The sequence below is a fragment of the Equus asinus genome, chromosome 5, assembly GCF_041296235.1.
Source record: "Equus asinus isolate D_3611 breed Donkey chromosome 5, EquAss-T2T_v2, whole genome shotgun sequence".
In the NCBI taxonomy this organism is placed as follows: domain Eukaryota; kingdom Metazoa; phylum Chordata; class Mammalia; order Perissodactyla; family Equidae; genus Equus; species Equus asinus.
In genome coordinates, this window is record NC_091794.1 from 109860947 (window position 1) to 109885318 (window position 24372).

A 24372-nucleotide genomic window follows, 5' to 3' on the forward strand; every position below is an offset into this window, starting at 1 on the left:
GGGCTCCCCAAGGTCACGGAGTGCTGTCCGTGTGGGTGAGGGAGGTGGGCTCTTGCTGTGGCGCCCAGGCATTCTGTGCACCAGTGTGCGTGTGACGAGAGCGTGGTTCTCTGCGGCGAACGCTGGACTAATGCCGAGCTGCTGTCGGGTTCAGAGTGTCACAGGGCCGCTGGGGGCTGCCGTGGCCGAAGACCGTGCGCTTCACCTTCCAGTTCTACCGCTTCCCCCCCACGACAACGCCGCGGCTGCAGCTGGTCGAGCTGGACGGGACTGGGAAGACCAGCTTGGGCCCCCTGTCGCACCTGCTCGTCCTGATCGAGAAGGACGGCTCCTATGACGCTGGTGAGTGCTCGCGCCTGGCACAGGGAGAAGCTCAGCGCGAGCCTTCGTGGATTTTACTATTAGAAATAATATCGCACAACCCACAATTGCAGACGCACACAGAATCTGAGAGGGTGGTGTAGCGGATCAGGGTCCCGCCACTCCCCTCCAACAGTCGTGCACCATGCACCCACGTGGCCCTCCCCAGATCGGGGCTGTTTTGAAGCAAAGCCTGGAAATTATATAATTCTATTAATTTTTCCTTGTGTTTATCTAAAAAACTAAGGAGTCTTTTCTGAAAAATGTGAGCTCAATAAAATTATCCCATCTGAAAATTAGTAATAATTCCTTAATATTATCAAATATTTAGCCAATGTTAAGATTTTCCCAATAACTTCATACAATTTTTTAATAGTTTGTTCAAGTCAGGATCTCAGTCGGGTCCACCTGTCAGAACAGTGTGCCTCTCAAGTCTCTTTCTCTCTGTGGTTGCCACCACCATTCCGTCCCCTCTTTGCGTTTCAGTTCTTGTGTTGAAGGAGCCATGTTGCTTGCCCCGTGGAGCTTCCCGCAGGCTGTGCTATGTTTGTGTCCCAGTGGTGACACTCAAGGTGCTTCTCTCCGTGTCCTGTAAATTGGGAGTCAGCTCTAGATGCGTGATGAGGTGTGTGCTTTTTGTTGGGCAGGATTCTCTGTGCTGGTGCTGCACAGCATGACGTCTCGTTGCTGCTTTTTAGGCAGCGTCTGTGGCCATTAGGACTGCTGCTTGCAGACTGATTATGTCATTCGAGGTTGCATGGTGGTGACATTTTACTTCTAGAGCCCTGCTGGAGTGGTTCCATAAAGAGAAACTTACCCATATCCGCTCTGTGGTTACCTTGAGGTGCAGTTCATATGGGAAAGGTAGAAGAAAGCTTGATTCTTCTCTTTCATTTACTAGTTTTCAGAATAGTGAGACAGTTCCCAGCATCCTTCAAGGGTGAGGCCATTGATCTTTTTTCTGGTATCATTATGAACTAAGGGATTTAAATGGCAGGGGATCAAAACAGACCAAATATGTTGTTATTTTTATTGATGGTCAGTTGTCTTGTCTTTGGCCAGTCACATGGCTCGTAAGGGACAGAGTCGGGATCTGAATTACTGCTGCCTCCTGAGTAGAAAGTAACAGGTGGAAAAAGACTTATTAAAATACGAACCAAGGGAAAGTAGTTTAACAATATTAACATCAGACAAGAGACAAAGGCGAATGCAGAGCTTGGGATAAAGAGGCTATTGAGTAATAATCAAGAGGATGATTCACTGGGAAAAGAAACAGTTCAGAGTCTGTGAACGTCCAACACACACAGTCTCCAAATAAAAGGAGAAACCGAGGGGCTTTATAAGGAGAGACTGACAACCCTACAGTCGTAGGAGATTGTGACACACCTCTCTCAGTAAATTCTTAGATCAAACAGAAAAAAATTAAGGATATTATAATTATAGTTTAAAAGGATGATCTTATAAAACCTATACAACCAATTTAGAGAGTATGCATCATTTTCAAGCATACTTAGAAACATAAAAACTGATCATTCATAGATATATGTGCGTATATGGGCCACGGAGCATATATTACCACATACCAAGGGAGTCTATGTCAAATCTTATTTTATGGCATTCTCTGACCATAACACCACAGGGTCAGAAATCAGTCACTCCTTCTCCCCAAAAAGCTCCAAACTTGATTTTTTTTTTGACTTTTAAAACATTCTTTTAATTATTCTGTAGGTCAGTGAAGAAATCAAAATGGAAATGACTATTTAAAATCGAATGACAGAATAATATTGCATATCAAAACTAATGAGATGCAAATACAATGGTAATTACAGGAAAATTTACAGCTTTAAATGCTTATATTGGGAAAGAAGAAAGTATCAAAATTTTAAGATACTGATGTAATTGTTGATGTAATTGTTCAACTCAAGAAGTTTGGTGAATAAAACAGAACAAACCCAATAAAAGTAGAAATTAAAAAATGAACATTAATGCTTAGAAAACAAAGAAGCAGTAGACGGGGTCAGCCAAATTGTGGGCACGAGAGGTCACAGGTGCACAGGTAATGCTCCTTCCCTTCCCAAGGGCAGGTCAATCGAGAGTCAGCTGTCGTGGGCCTGTGGGTAGTCCGAGAGCTAGACATACTTGCAGGCACTCACCCCTGATTGGATGGACTTTGCTGCAGGCAGAGGTGGGGCTGGACGGCAGCAGCTAGCCTCAGGCCCTGGGGCAGAGCTGCCGACCCCTGCTTGCCTGTGGACCCTAACATCCTCTCTTCCTGTGGGCAAATCTGAAAAGAAGATAGAGGGGAAGGGTGAGCAGCTCAGGCCCTGTTCCTTCCCCCAACCCTCCAGCTGACGAGCTGCTCTGAGCTGGGAGGAGAGTGCGCTGTGCAGGGGGCGGGCACATGAGGTCCCTCTGCAGGGAAGCACGGGCTGGAGAAGGGCCTTCTCCTGCCTTGTTCCCGGGTGTTCTCTCCACTCACTAGGCCTAAGCATTGAGTCTCTGGGCAGCCCGAGCTGTGACCAGATCCCACCAGGGTAGTTTCTCAACCTTGCTGGGACCGCGTCTCCCAACCCAACTGCCTTTGCTTTGCCAAACCTCCCGGGACCATTGGACAGTTGAGCTTACATTCCCGGAAGGCTCTGGAATGGATCCGAATAACGTGCTGATTTAGCACCCATTGCCGAAAACTCATTCCCTCTTCTATCTCCCATTCTAAATTCTCTCCAATCGCTTTACCCAGTGTAGCTCATCAGAGGTTCTGTAATGAGGTTAAATGATAGTGTTAAGATAATTCAGTAAAAAAGGCCAACCACTTAGAGATGCTCCTGCTTTGAATACCAACCCCTTTCCGTTATGACTTTCCCAGAGAGAAATCGTCCAAAAGTTAAATTTCCTAGCAGTTTGAAGTCCGAAGAAATTAAACTCCAAAGTCAAATTTTCTTGTCATGAATTAAAATTCAGAGTCCAAAATTCTTAAGTTGAAGTCCAAAAAAAAAGTCCTTTTCCATTTCTTACACAGCCGAGCCTCAGCCAAGGGTACCCTCTGCCTGGGCAAATCTGGGCTTCCTTCAGCAGCTAAAGCTTGGGGGGGTCCTCCCTGGATGAGTAAGCTTGGGGGGTCTTCCCTCGATGGGCAAGCTTGGGGGTCCTCTCTGGATGGGCACGGTTCCCCAAGCCTTCAAAGCTGCATCAGTCCAGCACTGAGTCTCTCATGAACCTCACTTAGGATCTCTTTTCTTTTGTTGTTGAAATATAACATGCATACAACAAAGTGTACAGTTCCATGAATTTTTTTAAATTAATGGATTTTATTTTTAGAGCAGTTTTAGATTTATAGAGAAATCGAGCTGATAGTACAGAGAGTTCTTGTATACTCCCTGCCCCCACAGTCTCCCCTATTATCCACATCTTGTGTCACCGTGGTCCGCTTGTTAGAATCGATGAACCAATATTGAGGCATTGTTATTAACTAAAGCTCATAGTTTTTTTTGAGGAAGATTAACCCTGAGCTAGCCTCTGCTGCCAATCCTTCTCTTTTAGCTGAGGAAGACTGGCTCTGAGCTAACATCCATGCCCATCTTCCTCTACTTTATATGTGGGAAGCCTGCCACAGCATGGCTTGCCAAGCAGTGCCATGTCCACACCTGGCATCCAAACCGGCGAACCCTGGGCCTCTGAAGTGGAATGTGCCAACTTAACTGCTGCGCCACCGGGCCAGCCCCTAAAGCTCATAGTTTACATTAAGGTTTACTCTTGGTGTTGTAGATTCTATAGATTTTGACAAATGCATAACATCATATATCTGCCGTTACAGTGTCAGACAGAACGATTTCACTGCCTTAAGTTTCCCCTGTGTTTCACCTACTCATCCCCTCTCCCCCAGCCCCTGCCTACCACTGATCTTTTCATTGTCTCCATAGTTTTACCTTTTCCAGGATGTCATACAGTTGGAATTGTATAGTATATAGCTCTTTCAGACTAGCTTCTTTGACTTAGCAATGTGCATTTAAGGTTCCTCCATGTCTTTTTGTGGTTTGAAAGCTCATGTCTTTTTAGCGCTGAATAATACTCCATTGTCTGGATGGAGCACAGTTTATTTATCCTTCTACCTACTGAAGGACATCTTGGCTGCTTCCAGTTTTTGGCAACGATGAATAAAGCTGCTATAAACATTGTTGTTTAGGATTTTGTGTAGATGTAAATTTTCGCCTCCTTTGGTTAAATACTTAGAAGTGCAATGGCTAGGTCATGTGGTAAGAGTAGGTTTAGTTTTGTTCAGTTTTTGGGCAGTGTTTTGGATTTTAGCTGTTCTAATATGTGTATAATGATATCTCATTGTTATTTCAATCTGCAGTTTCCTAATGACGTATGATGTGGCCCTTCTTCTCATGCTTATTTGCCATCTATATATCTTTTTTGGTGAAGTGTCTGTTCATATCTTTGGCCCAATTTTAAACTGGGTTGTTTGTTTCCTTATTGTTGTATTTTAAACGTTCTTTGTAGATTTTACATACAAGTTCATTATCAGATGTGTGTTTTGCAAATATTTTCTCCAAGTCTGTGGCTTGCTTTTTTCATTCTCTTAGCAGTTTCTTTCAAGGGCAGAAGTTTTTCATTTTAATGAAGATCCAGCTTATCAGTTATTTCTTTCATGGATCATGCTTTTGTATCTACAAGGTCATCACCAAACCCGAGGTCACCTAGGTTTTGTCCTTTGTTATCTTCTGGGAGTGCTATAGTTTTGTGTTTTACATTTAGGTCTATGATCCATTTTCAGTTAATTTTTATAAAAGGTGTAATTTGTACAAAGTGAACATGTGCATAACTACCATTCAACCCAGAGAGGGCTGTAGAACGTTACGCAGAGGCCTCCGTCGTGCCTCACCTCCCACCCCCAGTCGTTAACCTCCGCCACGGGAGCCGCTCCTCTGAATTCTGTCACTGCAGATCAGTTTTGCCTGTTGTTTTGAACTTAAATGGGATCATATTGCATGTACCCTTTTGGATCTAACAACTTCTGCTAACGTTATGTGTCAGCATATGTGAGGTTCGTCCGTGTTGCTGTATATAGCAGCAGTTCATCCTTTGTCTTGGTTGTATAGAAATCCGTTGTCTGAGTATTCCACAGTATTTATCCATTCTGCTGTTCCCAGGCATTGCAATAGTTTCTGGCTTTTGACTCTTCTTTTTAAGATTTTATCTTTTTCCTTTTTCTCCCCAAAGCCCTCCAGTACGTAGTTGTATATTCTTTCATTGTGGGTCCTTCTAGTTGTGGCATGTGGGACGCTGCCTCAGCGTGGTTTGATGAGCAGTGCCATGTCCGCGCCCAGGGTTCGAACCAACGAAACACTGGGCCGCCTGCAGCGGAGTGCACGAACTTAACCACTTGGCCAAGGGGCCAGCCCCATGGCTTTTGACTCTTTTGAATAATGCTGCTCTGAACGTTCTTTGGCGCACACGTGCATGCGTTTGGGTTGGGTGTGTGCCTAGGAGTGAAATTGCGGGGTCAAAGGGTAGCACGTGCTTAGCTCTAGTAAATTTGCCAAGCGGTTTTCCCCAGTGCTTGTACCAGTTTACACGTCCGCCAGAGGAGATCTGGTCCAGTGGGAGAAACCTGCAGCCTCCTGAGCAGAAGCTTCCGGAACCCACAGCCTGTGGGCCTGGTGGCTGCCTCTGCCCCAAGCTCCTTGGTTTGATGTCCCAAGCTGTGAGCAGAAGTCCTTTTCTTCAGGAGTAGGGTGTGCCCCTGGGGCTCCTCTCTTACTCCTGTCCCTGCCTTTCAGGAAGGTTTGGCTGAGTTTGTGGTGTCCTCTGCTTGTGTGGGTCCCGTCCTTCTCCACCATATGCGCAGTGTGTTCCTTCCTTTTTGTTCCCTTTGCTTTCTGGCCTGGAATTTTGTTTTTCTAACATGTTCCTCTCGATGCTTTTGTCTAGTGGGGTCTTCCTCCCTGTGTCATTGAGCTGGAGTCATTGAGTTCTGGGTCAGCCAAGAGCATCTCTTGTTCTGAAGGGGTCTCATCTGCCTTCTGTCCAGGGTTGTCCCAGCCAGGAAGCAGCAGACCAGCACCCCTCCTGTGCCTTCTCCAAGACTCTTCTTCTTGTGTCCCCACCTACAGAAAGTGTGTCAGTGCATTGAAAGTACTGGCTTTAACTAGTTGTTTGTCTTTTTTTCCCTCAGAATCATTTGGACATAAGTTGCAGGCGTGGTAACACTTCACCTCTAAATACAGCAATGTGTATTACTTAAAGACAGGGACGCCCTTTTGTGTGCACAATTCTACTCTCATACTTAAGATAATCAGGATTTCATAGTAAAATTTCCTATTTCCCCCATATGTGCATTATAGCTATTTCTTTTTGCTTCGATATCCAATCCAGGTCCATGGATTGCACTGGTAATTTTCTCTTTAATCTCTTCTCATCTGGAATTGTCCCCTGCATTCTTCTTTTTTTTCCAGTGACAGTGACTTTTTGAAGAGATCATGCAGATTGTCTTGTGGAGTGTCCCATGCTCTTTGTGTATCTGAAGGTTCCCTCATGTTGCTGATCTTGTTCATCTCTGGTAGTTCTTGTGCGCTGGGGGTTTAAGCTGTAGGCTAGGTCTGATTCCGGATTTGGCATGAACACTTCATTGTCAGTACCACATGCTTCATGTGGCATCCCTTCGGGAGCTTTGACGGTCAGGACGTCGCATTGTTGGGGTGCTGGTTTGGTCACTTGGTTAAGGCACCTGCCCCAGACGTCTCCAGGGGAGACAGCGGCGTCTCCGCTTTGCTCTCAGCGCAGAGTTCTGAGGGCTGCTCTTTGGCTTCATGTGAATCTCTGACCCAACAACCTTTCGCCTGCTCTCTCAACGTCCTTGGCTGAGCTTTGCATGGATCAGTTACTTAATAAGAGTTTTCAAAATGGTAATTTTCATAATTCTATATTTGGCCTCCTTTTATTAGCCGACATTCTTCTATAAAAAAAGAACTTTCCCTTATCAACCAGGGGTGAACTACTTATCTGCCCTCCAAAAGAGACAGAACAAATGTTTAATATTTTCCCTTTAGTTTCCAATTTTCAGAGTACGAAGTTATTGTAGTAGTTCCTCCAGTGGTGACAGGCGAGGTTTAATGTGTCTGGTTTTTGTTTTCTGTTGTGTCTTTTGAGTATCACTCTGATCTCTTGGATCTTTACTTATTCGTTGTGTTGTAGTCGCTGTTACTACTTTTTGATGCTCTAATTCCCCCATTTGGCCAGTGTGACCTGTGAGTCTGTTGACATGCCCCGACTGGTCCCTGGGCACGGCCTTGCCTCTGGAACGGTGCGGAGTCCCGGGCTCACCTAGTACTTTCTTGGCCTCAGGCCTGGATCGGCCGTTTCTCCTCTGAGCCTGGCTCCTGAGTGGGGAGTCTTCTTAGAGATCAAGATCTGGGGTGCTTCGGCTTCTAGGCTTTTCACTGGGCAGAGCAAGGGAATGTGTATTAAAACCTGAGTTCATGTTGATATTTCTAATGCAGATTTAGAATTTTTTCCTTAAAATATTTTATTTGTATCTCTTTTTTCTTACCCTGAAAATCGTGGTTCCTGATAATATATTTACTTATTCACTTCTCTTACAATTTATGTAACGTATTTTCAGAATTACACTGCTGATGTTAGTACTGACGATGCATGTGTTGATGACAGGTCAGCCTTCCTTGCGTTCTTCTGGCCTTGGGCCGTATCCGCCGGGGAGGGAGCGCTAGTTTAGTGTGAGCAAAGCCCTTGCGAGTGTTCTCTCTGTGGAGTCAGGTTACCAATTTGATATTTGGTCAGGTTCATTTGTTTCAATTTGTTTTCAGTTTTGTGTTTGCTTTCTTTCCTTTTTGATTTAATTTTTGTGAATATTTACAAGACTCAAAATGTAAAACTGTAGTCAAATGTGTACTTCAGGCTCTCTTCAACTCTCCTTCCCTCAGAGCATCCTGCCCTGCTCAGCCTCCCAGAGGTACCAGGCTTTTAGTTTCTGGCTTCTCCTTCTAGTGTTTTTGTTTGTTTTGTTTTTTTAAAATAAGCAAATATTTATATTTCTATTTTTCCTTTTTTTCTTATTCAATAGGTAGCACACCAAATATACACCAAAAATACGCTCTTGTCACGTTGCTTCTTTCAGGACCCATATCCTGAGACCCCCTCCTTGTGGAAATCAGCTGCATTGGTTTTGCAGCTGCGTCATACTGCACTGGGTGCATGCTCTGTCTGGTTCGTTCAACCCGTGTCCTGCTGAGGGATGTTTGGGTCGCCTCCAGGGTTTTGCTATTTCAGATAATGCAGCAATTAGTAACCTCATGTTTCTGTGTACAGAGCTGTGTTTTTAGGGCAGATTGCTAGGACTGGGATTCTGGGATCCAGGCTTCAGTGATGTTGATAGACAGGGCTGCCTCCCCTTTGTTCTCATGTGACCTCTCCGTGCTCTGCTGGCAATGCGTGAGGCTCCTGTGTGCTCAGGGCTTGCCCACAGAAGGTGTGGTTAAAGTTTGGGATTTTTACAGTCTGATTGATATGAGATGGATCTTACTGAAGTTTTAATTTGTATTCCTCTTGGAATGAATGAAGTTGAGCATCTTTGATATTTGTTTTTATTTATCTGCAAACTTCTATTCATATCTTTCCCCATTTTTCTATCAGATTGTTAGTCTATTTTGTCCTCTGTTGGGGGAAGCTCTATTTATTGGAGAGATTAACTGTTGCCTGTGATGTAAATTGCAAATATGTTTTCCTTCTTTGTCATTTGTCTTTTTACTTGTTTACGGTGGGTTTTGCTGTGTAAAGTGTTATTTTTATGTAGTCTAATGTGTCCATCTTTTCTTTTATTGCTTCTAGATTCCTGAGCCCTGGATGAGGCTTTCTCCTCTCCCAGCTCGTAAAGACAGTCATGCATGTTTTCTTCCAGGACATGTAGATTTCCTTTTGCATTAGGTTTCTGATCTATTTGTTCATCCTGCTGTGTGATGGGACGTGGATCCAGTTTTATCTTTTTTTAAATGTCTATCCAGTTGACCCACTGCCATTTATTAAAAAAGTCCATCTTTTTCTTTAGTAACTTGAGAGCCACCTGTATCATAAACCAACATTATTTTTTTCTGAGCAAGATTAGCCCTGAGCTAGCATCTGCCGCCGGGCCTTCTCTTTTTGCTGAGGAAGACTGGCCCTGAGCTAACATCCGTGCCCCTCTTCCTCTACTTTATATGTGGGACACCTGCCACAGCATGGCTTGACAAGTGGTGCCATGTCCGCACCCAGGATCCAAACCAGCGAACCCCGGGTCACCGAAGCGGAATGTGTGAACTTCACCGCTGCACCACCAGGCTGGCCCCTATACCAACATTTTTTTAATACTTGGGTTTATGTCTGGATTTTCTCTTTTGTTCCATTAAACCAGAGGTTGGCACACTTCTGTTAAGGGCCAGATAGTAAATATTTCAGACTTTTTGCGTCTCATATAATCTCTATGGGATCTTTTTTCTTTTTTTTTTTTTTTTTACAACCATTTGAAAATATGAAAGCCATTTTGAGCTCACAGCTGGGTTGGCCAGCTCTTCCTCAGACTGTCTGTCTGTCCACGCACAACTGTCGTGCTGTCAGAGCCTTATGTTGTTCTGATTTCTGGTAAGCTCCACCCCCCACCACTGTGCTCCTCCTTGCAGGGTTCTCCTGGACATTCCTGCTTGTTTAGTTTTCCATATGAACTTTTTAGGCTCTTGATTGGGGTTCTGGTGAGCTCAAAGGTTAACGTGGAGAGAATTGCACTTGTAGGATGGCAGCTGTCCTGCTCAAGAACAGTCATGACTTTATTTGCTCATTTCTCCTTCCGTGTCTTTCTTTTTGCCTCCTATAAGCTTTGCTGTTTTCTGATCAATTAAATTTTGCATTTGTCTTTATTATTACCTTCCTTTGGCTTTTTGATTTTCTTTATTGTTATTTTCCTAATTTATTTGAGTTGCTTAATTCGTTTATTTTAATTCTTTTGTTTTTATGGATATAAAGTATTCAAGGCTATGAATTTTCCTTTGGTTGTTGCTTTATGTTTTGGTGATTCTGATAAATAGTATTTTCAAGAAAATCTGTTTTAATTGTGTTTTCCCTTTGACAGAATTATTTAAGAGTAAGTATATAAATTTGTTTCTAGAAATTGTTTCTAATTTCCAGTTTGTTGCATTGTGATCAGAGAATATTGTTTGTATTATTTCTGCCTTATGGAGCATATTTAGGTTTTCTTTGTGGTGTAATATACAGTCGGTTTTTATTAGTGTTCTGATACACTTGAGAAGATGTAGTCTCTATTATTGGGGTTCAGAGTTAGATGCATATGCATACGCTCTATCTTATGGATTGGCGGGTCTGGTCTTCTGTATTCTTACTTATCGCTCCATGACCTGCATTGGAAGGAGAGTGGTCAGTCAGTCTCTACTATCACTGTGTTTTCGTCGGTTCCCCTTGCATCCTTAGATGTCTGCTTGGTTATTTGCTCCTTATATTTGTAGCTGCTGTACAGTCATCATGAGTTGTAGACTTGAGTGTCCTCGTGTCTGTCATCTGAGGGAATGTGGATGCTTCACAGAGCAGGTGTTTGTGAGTCATGATGCAGACGTGGAGAATGAGAAGAGGGGTGGGGAAGGACCATCTAGCCAGAGGAGGAGCAGCTACCAGATTCGGACATGGGAGTGGGGCTGGACTGAGGCCCAGTAAGGACCCAGCTGGGCTGGGGCATGGTGTTTGTGAAGGGGCCAGGGAGGTAAGCTCGGGAGCCTGAGTGGACCCTGCGGAGGCGCCACTGCCCCTGGGAGTCTGTCTGGGTTGAGTCAGCACCAGCATGGACTTCTGAGTGGAGGGAGATGACACAGTGTTCCCTTTGTGGGCGCTTTGGCAGTGCTGTGGGATGGACTGTGCAGAGCTTGGACCTCAGGGAAAAACCACTGAGGAGCAGGTTGTCTGAGCCTGCAGTGGGGAAGAACTGGGAGGCTCCAGCATGAGGGGCTTGTGACGGTGCCCAGACTAGGATGGCCCCCATGCTGTCAGTGTCGCCCCCAGAGCGCTCAGTGCACCGTCACCCTGGCTGACTGTGAATTAATGGTCGTACTGAAAGGACCTGGCAGCTGATGGGCTAGCGATGGTGCAGCAGGAGGAGCCGGCGAGCTGGGCGTTGTGGGGCAGTTTGGGATGAGGCAAGGAGCAGCTGACTTGGGGAGCAGATGCAGGGCCCAGTTGGGCCGTGCTGCGTTTGGGTGCAAGTAGATCTCTGGGTGGAGAGCCCAGTGGTGGTGGATCAGTGGCTCTGGGAGACGCTGGAGGTGGAATGTGGGCAGCACCCAGGGAAGGGTGTCCGTAGGTGTCATTTGGGATGTCGGCCCACAGAGTTCAAATCTGTTCTGCCTGTTTGAGCCAGGAGTCTGAGCACTGTGGAGCTCGGTGCTCAAGCTTCGCCCTCCCTGCAGTCCCGGCGGGCCTGGCGGTGGAGCTGTGTGGTTGGTGCCGCGAGCGTGGGCTTTGCCACTCACGGGCACTTGTTTCAGTCCCACTGCGCCTCTGGGGAACCAGCTACAGGGCGCCTGTCTCTAAGTGGGTCTTGTGAGACTGACGAGACGCCACGGGCTACTTAGTTCTAGAGCTGGCCCATGAGTGTTCTTGGCCTCCGCTGGCCCTGTGACTTGGTCTGGTCACTTGAGATGCAATGCTGGGGGCTGGCCTGCCACTGCATGATGTCATTGCCAGGTTCCCCCCTCCCCCCGCCTTCTTCCTCACGTCTTCCTGTGCCTCCACTCTGTGAGGTGCCCCCACCCGTGATCCCGCTGTGGCTGGAGCTGGGCCTCGCTCCGTTTCCCTTCAGCCCACCGGGGGCCCTCCTCCCCTCTAGCCCCCAGAGCTGTGTCCCCATCCGGGCCTGTTTCCCTTCTTCTGCTGAAAGTGCCATCTGGTCTTGAGGAGAGCAGAGGGGACATTGCCGTGTGGGCGCCCGTGGGCTGCAGTGGCTGGAGTAGGGTGAGGACCTCAGCCCGGGGCCTCATGGGGCCAAGTACACATTTGCCCTCCCTCCCCAGAGCCAGTGTTCTCCTCATCAGGGCTTCATGAATGTTGTCACATTTCTGATAGGAAGGGGGAAGATGCTGTTTTGAATGTGCTCCCCAGCGTGGCTGTTCTGACACTTTAACTGACGGTGATTTCAGTGGCACTTTTGTCAGTTTAGAATTAATGACGACGCCACTTGGAGGAGATGAAGGAGGGGCCGCAGTCTGGTCCCGTCTCTGAGTAATAAGCCTGGGAGCCTGGAGTGAGCCCTGGAGGGGCCTGGGTCCCCTGGGGCGTGGGGTGGGGGCTCTGGGGCTCCTGAGCAGCGTGTGCTGAGCTCGATCTCAGCTCAAGCTCTGCGTGTGTGTGACCGTCCCGGTGCCAACAGACCTGGGCTGCATTTCTCCCTGAATCCCGTGCGCCCAGAATAATAAAGTCCCTGCCAGCCCACCACGTTTATTCTCGTCCAGTGTGGACTGTGTCACGGGGACTTGGCGACAACCATAAATTTTATTTTGGGTGGAGTTTATTGTATGTATTGGAAAGAAACGTAGTCTGCTGAACACGACTCTTCATTTTGTTGTTAATTTGGATACTTTATGGTGTTTTTGATTAATGTGCTTATTAAACTGTAGCTATGATGGAAGCAGAAATTAGTAATCAGGACCAGAGCAGAAATCTCTTCAAAGTGTAAAGATGATAAATGACTCCAGTTACTTCTGCACTTGTCTGGGGCCTCTTTGAACAGGGTCTCCCGGCTTCCAGCTGAAGTACCTGGTGGATCCTGGATTCCTGAAACCTGGAGAGCAGCGCTGGTTCACCCACTACCTGGCTGTGCAGACCCTGCAGATCGACGTCTGGGACGGTGACTCCTTGCTCCTCGTCGGATCTGCGGCCGTGCAGATGAAGGTAGCGGGTCTCCTGTGGGCCGAGCACAGTGAGGGGGGAGCGTCCCTCCTGGGCAGGTTTGTCTGCTCAGTACTGTCAATCATCATCCAGCTCTGGACTGTGGTTCGGCTTCTTGTTCACAAATTAAAAACACTGCTGAATTCTCTCCTTCCCAAAAGGAAAAGATTTTCACGAAGTCTAACTTCTGTAATGCTAGGTTAGATTCGGTTATCAGTTCCTCCTCCAAACCCACCTACCAGGTAATGTCGCCTTCCGTTCCTTTGACCTGAGGCTGTAAATTCCCTGAGAGCAGCTCCAGGTCAGCCTGTTACCTGAGGGCCTGGCGTGGAAGGAAGGGACCAGGGATCCAGGGATGGGGTGTGAAAATGTTACCTGTGCCTGTTATCAGTTAGTGAATTGTACTTTTCTAATGCTAATTAGTATTAGAATCCAATTCTTTCTCTGATTGTGCTTTTCATTCTCCTCATACTAAAACCTAAATCCATGCATTAATTCCATCTTCTTCCCTGGGATCTCTCCCCAAGCCTTCTCTGTTGCATGACGGGGACCCCAGAGAGTCAACGTAGAGTTTACGTGGCAGCTCCTGGGCCCAGGACGGGGCCATGCCCACTTGTTGACGTGACATCCTGAGAGTTTTCCTCCCAGCTCTGGGGTGGAGGTGGGCGAGGAGACAGCACCACGTAACTGCAGCTCCTGAGTCTCTTTGATATTCATCCACTTTTCTTTAATCCCACCCAGCTGTTTCCTTCAGGATTCCAGCCCCTCCTCAGTCCCCCTGCCTGAGCCTTGCGCCTGCAGCAGCTGGCATGGTCACTGAGACCTGCAGATCCAGACCCGTCACTCCTTGCACCTCCACGCCTCTTCACTGTGAAGAGCTCATGGCTTCTGTACTGCAGTGGCCGGGCTGTGTGCATGGCTCCCCTGACACCAGGCTCCTCTTCCTCTGGGGCCCTGCACGCACACAAACTGCTGGGGTGGGGGTCCACACAAGTGAGGACCAGTAGGTGTCGGCTGCTGTTCTCATTCTTCATCGCAGACCCTCAGTCCCCACATGGCTTGTGACGTAGGCCTCATGAGGTCATCATGGCCATTGCTTGTCTATCTCCTACACTGGCTGGTAACAGCCTAGAGGGTGGGATGGAATGGTTGCTGACCCATCTCCGGCATAGTCCTAAGCTGCAGTGGGTGCTGCACGGCCGAGAGTGAACGAATGGAGGGAGGGAGGGAAGAGGGGAATGGACGGAGGGAGGGAGGACGGGGGAGATGCCCATGGCAGTGCTGGGACACTGGAGGATCAGAGAGGAACCCTGGCTGTGGAGCCTTCGGGACCCTTGGTGGCTCCTGCTTTATCCCCAGCTGGGCTCTCATGTCCCGTTTGTGCTACACACCTGGAGATGGAGTTATTTGATCTTGTCCTTCATGAGGAGCCCCTTAAATGCTGTTATGTTTATTGAAACAGACTTGGATAACTTAAAATTCAATTTTACTTTTTAAAAATAAAGAAATCCTTAACTTCAAAATTCATATAGAAAAGATGGAAAATTTGGGTAAGGAAGGAAAATCCCCTGTGACTGCAGACCCCGGGGTGGTTCAGGCGCTGTGTTAGCCTTTGATGGACTCGTCCTCGCCGCCGTGGGTATGTTCTGACGCGGTTACCCCGTTCCCTGTGGTCGGCCGTGTTGGTGCTGCTTTCCTGTTCGGGACAGCACGGTGGACGTCTGACGCCCGTTTGCATCTTGAGCTCATTTCCTGAGGGTGCTGGCAGTGCTGGCCTTGTTAGGGCAGCAGGACAGCTGCCTCGATGCCTGGCTGCTCCTCCACTTCACTGAACGTGTCCTCAGCGCAGCCCTAGATCCTTGTGTCCGGCACAGAGGCCGAGGCCCAGGGTCACGCTGACAACAGCAGGGCCAGGTGTTGAGCCCAGCTCTGACTCGGACGCTGGTGCCTTTACCATCATGCTCTGCCTAGATGAGAACTGCCTGGAAGTGGCATTTCTGAGTGAGAGGTGTGCAAACGTGGGATCCTCAGGTGCCGAGCCACAGGACCTGCAGCCCCAGGAGGCCGGCAAGGCTGATCTTCCTGGAATGCGACTAGGGGCCCGCTGCCTCCTGTGCTCTTGCCTCTGTGAGGTGTTAGCTTTTAAAGGAGCTGCTGCAGCCTCATGGTGAGAAGCACTGTCCCGTTTCTGCTGGCTTCTCTTTGCTTCCCGGCACGGCTGGGTGTTGCTGCCTGCATTGCCTGGCTGTTCTCCAGAGGGGTCTTCCGGTAGTCCAGCCACCGAGACCCTTGCACCATGGCCGTGTATGTGGCTGTGGGCATTGTGGACAAGCACTGCGAAGCCGGCAGAGTCAGAAGCAGCTGGAAGCCCCTGGGCCCGTAGGGAGGGAGCAGGTCGAGGTGTCTCCACTTTGAGACAAGCCCTTTTGCTGCTGTGGGAGCAGTGCAAGAATTCCTTGAGCCAGGGCCCTGGCCTGGCCCCGCGCTTCCGCTTCCCTTCTTTGTGGGAAGCGCTAGTTGAGAGGTCGGGCCGTGTTCCCAAGGCCTCACAGGGAGAGGGTCCCAGCTGGGCCGGAGGCAGAGTGTGGTTTCATCATCCCCCCCAGTCGGCTGCACTGGCCTTTGGGTTCAGGCAGAGGACTGAGGGGTTCAACTTGATCAGCGGAAGAAGCTGTGGTCAGGAAGGTCCTGACCCTGCCCTGCGTCTGCTCTCGCTCAGCACTGACCAGCCTGGGCCTGGCACGGAGGTCCTTGTGATTTGGCTCTGACCACCCCACGACCCCTCCTCCTGACCCCTGGCCTGTCTTTCAGCCATAGTGAAGCCCTCTGCTCCCAGCCGGGGGGTTGGGGCTCTGTACTCTGCATCCTGGGCCTGGTGTGTCCCCCGCCTTCCCTGCCTGCAGGCACATCTTCGTTCTGACCTGATCTGATCCAGTTCAGACCTCCCTTGGCGCTCTCACTGTCCTGGAGATGGGGCTTGCTCAGCAGCACTGCCTTGTTCTGTTGTTCCATTCCCGTCTTTCTCCCCGTGGAGGAGGCTGCATGAGGCGGGCTGTGCATCCCCAGTGTTTACCCAGTGAGTGAATCAGGTTGCACTTTATTAAAGAATTTGTGGAAAAGACCTGATATCAAGGACTCAGGTTTTCAGAAGAAGGTGGACTCTGCCCCAGCTGCCCTCTGATTGGTGCCTTTCTCCTCTGCAGCATCTCCTCCGCCAAGGGCGGCCGGCTGTGCAGGTCTCACATGAGCTTGAGGTCGTGGCGACTGAATACGAGCAGGACACGATGGTGGTGAGTGGAGACGTGACTGGTTTTGGCAGCGTCAAGCCCATCGGTGTCCACACAGTGGTGACGGGCCGACTGCACCTCACCTTGGCCAATGTGGGTAAGAGTCCTTGTCAGCTTTGCCTGGTCTCGTGCCATTTCCCAGGCAGCTGCTTGTCATCCCAGTTGGAGCGTGAGCTCCCTGTGGGCAGCAGCCACACTGTGGGCATCATACACTCAGTGGGATCCCATCCAGAAAAACTCTTACTAGCTTGACCATTGAGTCTGTCATTGACCACTGAGCCTGCCCTTGACCACTGAGAGTCTGTCCTTGACTGCTAGGTCTGCCCTTGACCACTGAGCCTGTCCTGTAGTTTGGTTCCTGATTTCTAATCAGGATTTGGATCATTTGTCATCTTGGTCTTGCCTACATTTTGTTTCTTAGTGCCACCCACGGGCATCTCTGTGACATCCTCCAATAAAGTGACTGGTTTCAGGAGAGATTTTCCTCTGAAGTATCAGTGCACAGAACTGCTTCATTGCGGAGAAGAGAAAGAGAAATGTCCTTGGCCTTCCATACAGCTTGGGAATAGGGGACAGACACATGTCCTTCTTTAGAGCTGGCGCCTTGACCTTACATCAGTGGTGTCCGAGAGCTGCTATCTGAGAGACGGAACAAGGCCCTGAGTCTCCCCCTTCTGCGTGCCAGTGGGCAGGGCGTTGGGGCTGCTGTGGCTGGGATGGTCCTGCCTGGACGTTCTGGAGGCTCAGCTGAGGCCCCGATGGGACAGGGGACTGTAGGCCGGGCATGCCTGCCCCTGCCCGCCTCAGAGCAGAGGGTCAGTGGGAGCTCCTGTGTGGCCAGTGACAAGCCCACTCAGTAGTCTCTCTTGAGGGGACTGTGGAAGGCTTGGGGGTTTTCTAGGCAGAATTGAAAGCAGGAAAGGACCAAGCGACTTGAAGTTTCTGGAGCTGTCTATCTGGGCAGGACTCAAACCTCACTGTTGTTTTATTGGGGAATTTTCCATTCCTCAAAACCCAGCCTGATTTTAAAGCCTCAAGCCCCACGGGCCACATCCCCCCATGCCAACATGGAGGCAGGCAGGGCTGGGGTGGAGCAGCAGGAGGAGCGAGCGCACAGCTCATTAAGTTGGGTTTGAGGTTTCTGCCTGCTTGTTTACAACTGCAGATCCAAGGCAGCCTGGAAAAAAGACAATATGGAAACAGCAAAACTCAGTTAGGTTCTGGAGGAATAAATGAGCCACATGTGAGAAGCAGACATTATCCAAAAGCTCATGTGACCGAGGGAGTCGCAAGAAACATTCTGCTTCTGAGATTGTGTTGGTTATTTTTATATTTAATTCACCAGCCCACAAATGTGCAGTGACTCCTGGTTTTAAAATCTTATCTTCAGAAGAAAGATTAGCTCCATTATATGTTATCTTAAATTGTCATTTTCATACTTTGCCTGCAAGAGAGAGATAAGCCCATGGGAAGGAGAGTCTGAGATCCCAGCTCGAGAGGATCCGTGCGGACGTGGGCGGGGAGAGATTAACAGAGGACAGACGCCCCACGCAGTGCGCTTGTGTCACTGCAGCTGTGCTTCGGCTTCCTCTGTAAATTTTGCATTTTTGGGGGAAAAAAATGTGCTGTGGCTTTTCTTTTTTTGTAAGAGTGGTGGTTATGTGCTGAGCGGTGGGCCAGCAGATTGGCTGATGGTGTTGTGAGCCTTCAGGGTGACAAGCAGGGCTGATGCCAGTGTCACGGTGCCCGGCTCGGTCTCGCTTGGACAGACTGTGTGCCTCCCACGTTCACAAGTGGTGTGTTCAAGTGTGAGGCCGCGGAACGAGGCATCTGCTGCCAACACCCCAGGTCTCCCGTGCATCTTCCCGTGGGAGAGGGCTGTCCTCGTGCTAGGTGGCTTCTCGCTCTGTGACGCTCTCAACAGCCTCTTCTGCAGCTCTCTTTCAGTTGTCTTTCCTCATACAGACATCACAAGAGCCACGTCCATTTCTTTTACTCCAGTGATCCTGGTCTTGCGGTATGACCACGGTTCATCTGGGAGCTCTGTTGTCACTTGTATCTGCAGCCCTCCCTAGGGGCCTCCCAGGGAGGCACGGGCGGCCCTGACCCCTGGCTTCACAGTCAAGCACTTGTGTTCTCAGGGTTGAAGGAGAGCAGGGTGGTGTGGACTTTGACAGATGACCTGGGTTTGGGGTCAGGTGGTGGTGACGTGCTCTCCTCTTGCAGCGGAGTGTCGAATAGCTGTACGGCCGAGTCAGGAGCCCGTGCGTTTGAAGGGACTTGCTGCTCCCATCACAAACGTGTTGGTCCCCAGCTGTAACCTTCTGTCTCACTGAAGGGGGAGAAAACCTGTGGCAATTTCAGATCACGGATTGTGCCCTGATGAAATATAGCCTCTTCACTCCTGTGTGGTCCTTTGGTGATTGTGCCAATGTGAATTCAGCTTATCTAGTTTGTCGTCCCATCCTCTAAACAAACCACTGCTCTGAGTACAGATGTAGCAGGAGAAAGTGGTGACGAAGCCGAGGGATGGCCCTGGTCTGTCGGGAGGTGGTCCTCTGCTCCCAACGCTGCAGTGGCAGTCGTTCCTCCTGAGAGCCTGTGCTCCAGGCATGCTGGCCTCCTGTCCCTGGCTGGACCAATCCTGACCCTGCAGCAGTTTCTGTGTAGCTCTCAGAGTGGAGTGATTACTAGGCTTAAAATAGGTCAGTACTCATTTCAGTTAGATGTAGGTGGACCAAGGGCCTCCTCGCCTGCAATTCAGGGAACCACCAGCCGCTGGATTAAGGTGGTGGAGAAAGCTACAGAAGATTCCGGCTTCTCTCAGGTGTGTCGTGAATCCCTTGTGCCCCACAGTGAAGGGAGGGGGCAAGTACCCACTGCCGAGCGACTGGCAGAGCAGGTCCTCAGGACAGGATGGAGAGTTTGCCAAGACCTGTCGGGCCCTGCACCACCGTCCCTGCTGTGGGAAGAGCCCGGACCGTCTCTGAGCTTGTGGCAGGAACCGAGGACTTGGGGCTGGGGGCGCTTCATTCCTCTCTCATGTGGAAGGCAGGGCTGTGGGGGGAGAGCTGGGATAGCGAGTGTCAGTGCCAGGCCTTCTAGTTCTGGCGCCCACTGGCTGGGCCCTGGAACAGGCTGCTGCCCCCTCCCTGCGCAGCCAGGCTCTCTGTCCCTGCCCTTCTGCTTGTTCACTGTTCCGCGTCCCCAGGGATCTGGGGACTCCTTGAGGACACTGGCCCGTTCTTCCTTGTTGTGATGTTCACCCTCGCAGTGACCACACTGACCTAGCCCAGAGGTGGGAAGATTCAAGAGGAGATCCATGAGCAGGCAAGTCTGAGAGCCCGGCCTGCCATGGAATTCTGTTCTTCTTGGACTCTGGTGCTTACAGGCCCTGGGCTGCTCCACGTGAAGGGGTGTTGACACCAGCTTTTTCTCCTAGGGATGAGGATGGTGATCCTGCGACAGCGAGCTGCTGTCAGGAGTCAAAAATAGATCCAAAGGAGCAAGAAGAACGTGTTTTTGGAAAAGACTTGCCAGCCTCAGTTTGCAGGGGAAGATGGACGACCCCTGGGAAGAGTGTGGAGGCAGCTGTAGGCGGACGGCGAGTGGGCATGGCAGAGGGGGTCCTGGAGCTTCTCTCCAGAGCAATTCTGACTCCAGATGCCTGTTCTCAAGAAGCAGGACCAGAGGGAGGGACAGGAGTGGTAGCGTAGATGTCCGCAAGATCTGAGCCTGAAGGTGGCAGCGTCATGGCCGACGCTTGAGTGAGGCGGTGAGGAGAAGCAGGACCTCACAGGGTGGCGTGCAGCCCTTCTGTGGGTGGGGGGGGGGGGGGTCAACGCCGCTGTCTGCTGCACATCACGAGACTGACACCGAGGTGGCATGCAAGGAACAGCAGGAGGAGAGGGCGTGCCTGCTGGACGGGGCTGGCGTGGAAGCTGCCTAGGAGGAGTCCTGGCATGGGTTGTCGCTGGCCTCAGCAGAAGGAGGAAGTGAGGAGCTCACTGGCCGGGGAGGAGGCAGCCGTGCTGTCTGGCGTCCAGTGATGATGGCGTGAGTGCCCACAGCAGAGCCTGGGCTGCAGAACTGTTTCTCAGCCTTTGAGGGCCAGTGGCTTGACCCCATGCTGCCCCTCCCTGAGCTGAGGAAGCTGCCTCAGGGAGGCTCCCTGGCGTGGTGGTCTCCCTGAGGGAGGTGTGGAAGACGGCTAAAATGGCAGCGTTGGCCAGGGCTGCTTTCTGAGCTGTGAGCAGGACGGCAGAGCAGATAACCCAGAGAGGCTCCGTCGCGGGAAGGCTGGAGGAAGGCCAGCACGAGCTGATTCCCAGAAAACACTCAAGACCAAAGGGATTTGAAAATGGGAATGGAAGTTCTCGGGGGGGAGGCTCTGTTCGCGGCTGTGTCTCCAACCTTCAGACCATATCAAGTGAATCGCTTCTTGATTTGATCAGAGATGGTTTCAGTCTGTCTGTCATTTCTGGATCTCGCCTTTCCCAGCCTAGCTCAGGGCTTTTGTCCTACCAGTCTTGGGGGACGGTCTGCTGTCCCACCAACATCTTTGGGTTCTCTAACTTTCTGGGGCCTGGAGGGGGTGGCTCTCATGTGGAGCAGCACAGAGACCACCTGACCTCCCTTGAAGACAGCAGCCTCCTGCAGGCGCAGAGCTTGTCGTGAGGCCCAGAGCAGCAGGTAGACCTGGAGACAGGCCGAGGAGGGTGGGGCTGAGCAGGGAAGTCACTGTCCTCCTCCCCAGGGCAGAGCGGAGGCCGGGAGGGAGGGGTTGCAGAGAGGTGGGAAATGGGCCCCCAGAAGGGGTTCTACTTCTCACAGCTCCCAGGAAGACCGCCAGGCACCCCACACCTGCGTGTGTTCAACACCGTCTTGCTGGAACCGAGGACGTCAGCAGCACCAGCGGTTTGTGTTTGGAGCTCGCATGGTTCATTTTGGAACGTAACTTCATTGGCTGCACATGGCCTCCCGAAGGTGGGAGCCACGTCCACGCAGAGGTGGTGTGTTCCGAGGGCAGGAGTCCATCCTCCCGGGAGAAGCGTTTCTGCGTGCAAACAGTCTCATCCCCTGGGACTCTCCCATGCTGGCGAGTTCAGCTGGAGGGAAGTGTGATGCTGTGCTGGGCTTCTGGGCACGTGTCCCTCCCTCTGAAGCAGGGTCGCTATCTCCGAAGGCTTCCAGATGAAAACAGCTCCAGAAGGTTCTAGTTTGCAAAGGCTCTTTTACTTCGAGTGTTTTTGGAGTCAGATGTTTACAGAAGTGCACGAAGGACTGCCTTGAACAATGTGACTTTCGAAAGGCTGATGTTAGAGTTTGCGAACCATGCACGTCACCGGGCTGCTCGGGGCAGCTCCCGAGACCGAGAAGTGAGAGTCCATGTGCAAGCACACTCTGAGCGTCCGAGCTTTTGTTTTTAATTCATCGTGGGAAAGCAGAGATGCTCAGATGGAAGAGAATAGGAACATAGAGAGGGAAGAGTTCAGAGAAAAACAAGCTCCTCCCATCCTCTCTCAATTTCAAAACAAATTCAGAACCAAGAGTGGAATTGGGGATCTTAGCAGGTCAGGGGGTGTGGATGGGCCATTTGAAAGCTGGAACTCCTTATAGGGTGTGCTGATGCATTTCATCAGACTCTTTTTGGTATCAATATCTTATGCCGGGTGTTTTAAATTTAGGTCGCTTGTGTGAACAGAGAGTGAGAGATTGCAGCTTGCTGCCACCTTCCAGGTCCCGGGTCATCTCCAATGACGGAGCCAGCCGTTTCGAGGGAGGCAGCCTCCTCATGCGTGGGGGCCCAAGACGTGAGTGGAGAGAGCGTTGGACCTGAGGGTGGCGGGTGGTACGTGTGCGGGACTGGCGTAGGGGAGGGGTGGAGCGAGGAGCAGAAGGCTGTGTGTATGTGTGTGGGTGTGCCTGAGTGTGTGCACACGTGCACGTGTGAGCCTGTGTGCTGGTGTCCACACCCCTTTGCATCTGGGGGCAGAGCGGTGGCTGTCAGTGCCCTGCCTCAGTGGACCTCCAGGCCACGTCGACTGACCGTGTTCATCAAACCCATCTCTCCCTTGACGGGGCTCGTGAAGCTGCCTGTGTTATTTCGTAGAGAAACTATACTCCTATGAGTAGCGTTTGTTTTTGGTTAGCTGCTCATCTGCAGGGGAAGAGGAAATGAAGAAAAGGTAAGGATGAATATAGACTGACTTACAAAAACTAATTTGAAACTCACCATGTTGAGAAGAGGAAGAGTAGCCAATTGCAAAGCTTGGGAAGTAAAGACCTGGGCTTGGTGAAAATATTTTTCACAGCAGGGAAGTTCTGAAGTTTTTCTGTCCCTTTAAAATGACCCACAGAGCTGAATATCAGATACTTGTTGGACTGAGAAGTGAGAGCTGCTCTTTAAGTAGCATCCCCCAGTGCTGCAGATCATCTTACGTGAACCGAGTGTTGACCGTCCTCTCACTTTGTTGGCCTTGAACCTCTGCTCCAGGAGGGAGTCCCAGAGCTGTGGCTGGTTAGGACTGGGGGGGCCTCTGGTTCCATCTTGGAAGGCCTCCAGGATCCCACGAGTCCCCTGAAACTCCAGCCAAAACTTTGTGGGTCCTCATACATTCTAGGGAGAGGGGGCCCTGTAGGTTCAGATGATCAGAGGGGTCCATGATCCAGACAGGCGGAGGGTCTGCTCTGGGCCAGCTTCCTCATTTTAATGTTGAAGCATCCAAGGCAAAGAGAGCTCAGATGACTTGGCTGGTCGTTGTGGTTAAGGGTGTTGAACTTGGACTAGAATCTGGATTTCCTGCTCTGGGGCCACTGCTTCTCCATCCCCAGCGGGTCCCTCTGGCCACCAGGAGAATGGATGGAGAGCAGGTACCGTGGAGTGAGGAGTTCCCACACTCCAGGAACAGAGGCTGAGAATATTGGTGAAATCCATGGCCCCGGGCCCAGCAGGTCGGGGGCTCCACTGGGCAGTGCAGGGAGTTGTGAGCCGTGAGGGTTGGTTGAGAGAGTTGAGAGCCTCTAGAGTCGTCAGTTCTCCAGTCTCTGTTTTGATCGAAATCAGAGGACGGGGCCTCTATCAGGGAGCCCATGTCTGTCCCACTGGGCAAGGCTCTGGAAGGAGGAGGTTGTGCAGAATTTTTAAAAGTGCCCCCTGGCTTGCAGGCCGCCTGCACGGTCACTCTGGAACTTCACTTCTGGTTTCACTGGGACAGGGAGAGGCTCCTGTAGTGTGATGCACTCTCAACATGTGAGCTCGTTGATTAACCCCGGCCTTGCTGGTCTCCTGCCCTCGTCCCTCCGCTCAGGGCTGTGGGCCTCGGACCACTGGAACCCAGTCCAGGCTGGATCTCCCCTCCCTGCGTGCCGTGTCCCAGGGATGTGATGCTCCTGGGGCCATAAGACATCTAAGCCATCACGTGGCATCTGAAAAGCAATTAAATGGCTTTAAAATAGAGTGGTGGTAAGGAACCTGGAAATAGACTTGTTTACCGGTGACGGAGGAAGGGGTGGGCAAGTAGGGGAGAAAATCGCTTTCCCATTGCGTGGAGCGCTTCAGTAGGAGGCTGGAGATGTGTGATGACAGGGAGTGGGGACCAGGAGGGGTTTATTTCCTGTGGCTTCTGGTGGTGCTGGGAGTCAGGAAGGGCCCCAGGGCTAAGTTGGGGTGTTCTCTTTCACCTGCCTACCTGTGCTGAGTTGAGTGAATGTCCAGGAATCTCATGTCACCTTGTGACATGGCGTGTGCCATGTGTGGCTTTGTCACCAGCATAGTCACTGACGGAAA

At 50.5% G+C, this 24372-nt stretch overlaps 1 protein-coding gene across 6 annotated transcripts in view; it reads left to right on the forward strand.

Moving 5' to 3' along the window:
• NPHP4 (nephrocystin 4) overlaps positions 1-24372 on the forward strand; it is a 129458-nt gene that overhangs the window by 85531 nt on the left and 19555 nt on the right. For all 6 annotated transcript variants that reach the window (XM_044769552.2, XM_044769553.2, XM_044769551.2 and 3 more), the window contains 4 exons: positions 155-342; positions 13139-13299; positions 16500-16680; positions 22271-22396. In XM_044769552.2, coding sequence (XP_044625487.2) covers positions 155-342; positions 13139-13299; positions 16500-16680; positions 22271-22396 — 656 coding nt within the window. The remainder of the gene's footprint in view (positions 1-154; positions 343-13138; positions 13300-16499; positions 16681-22270; positions 22397-24372) is intronic.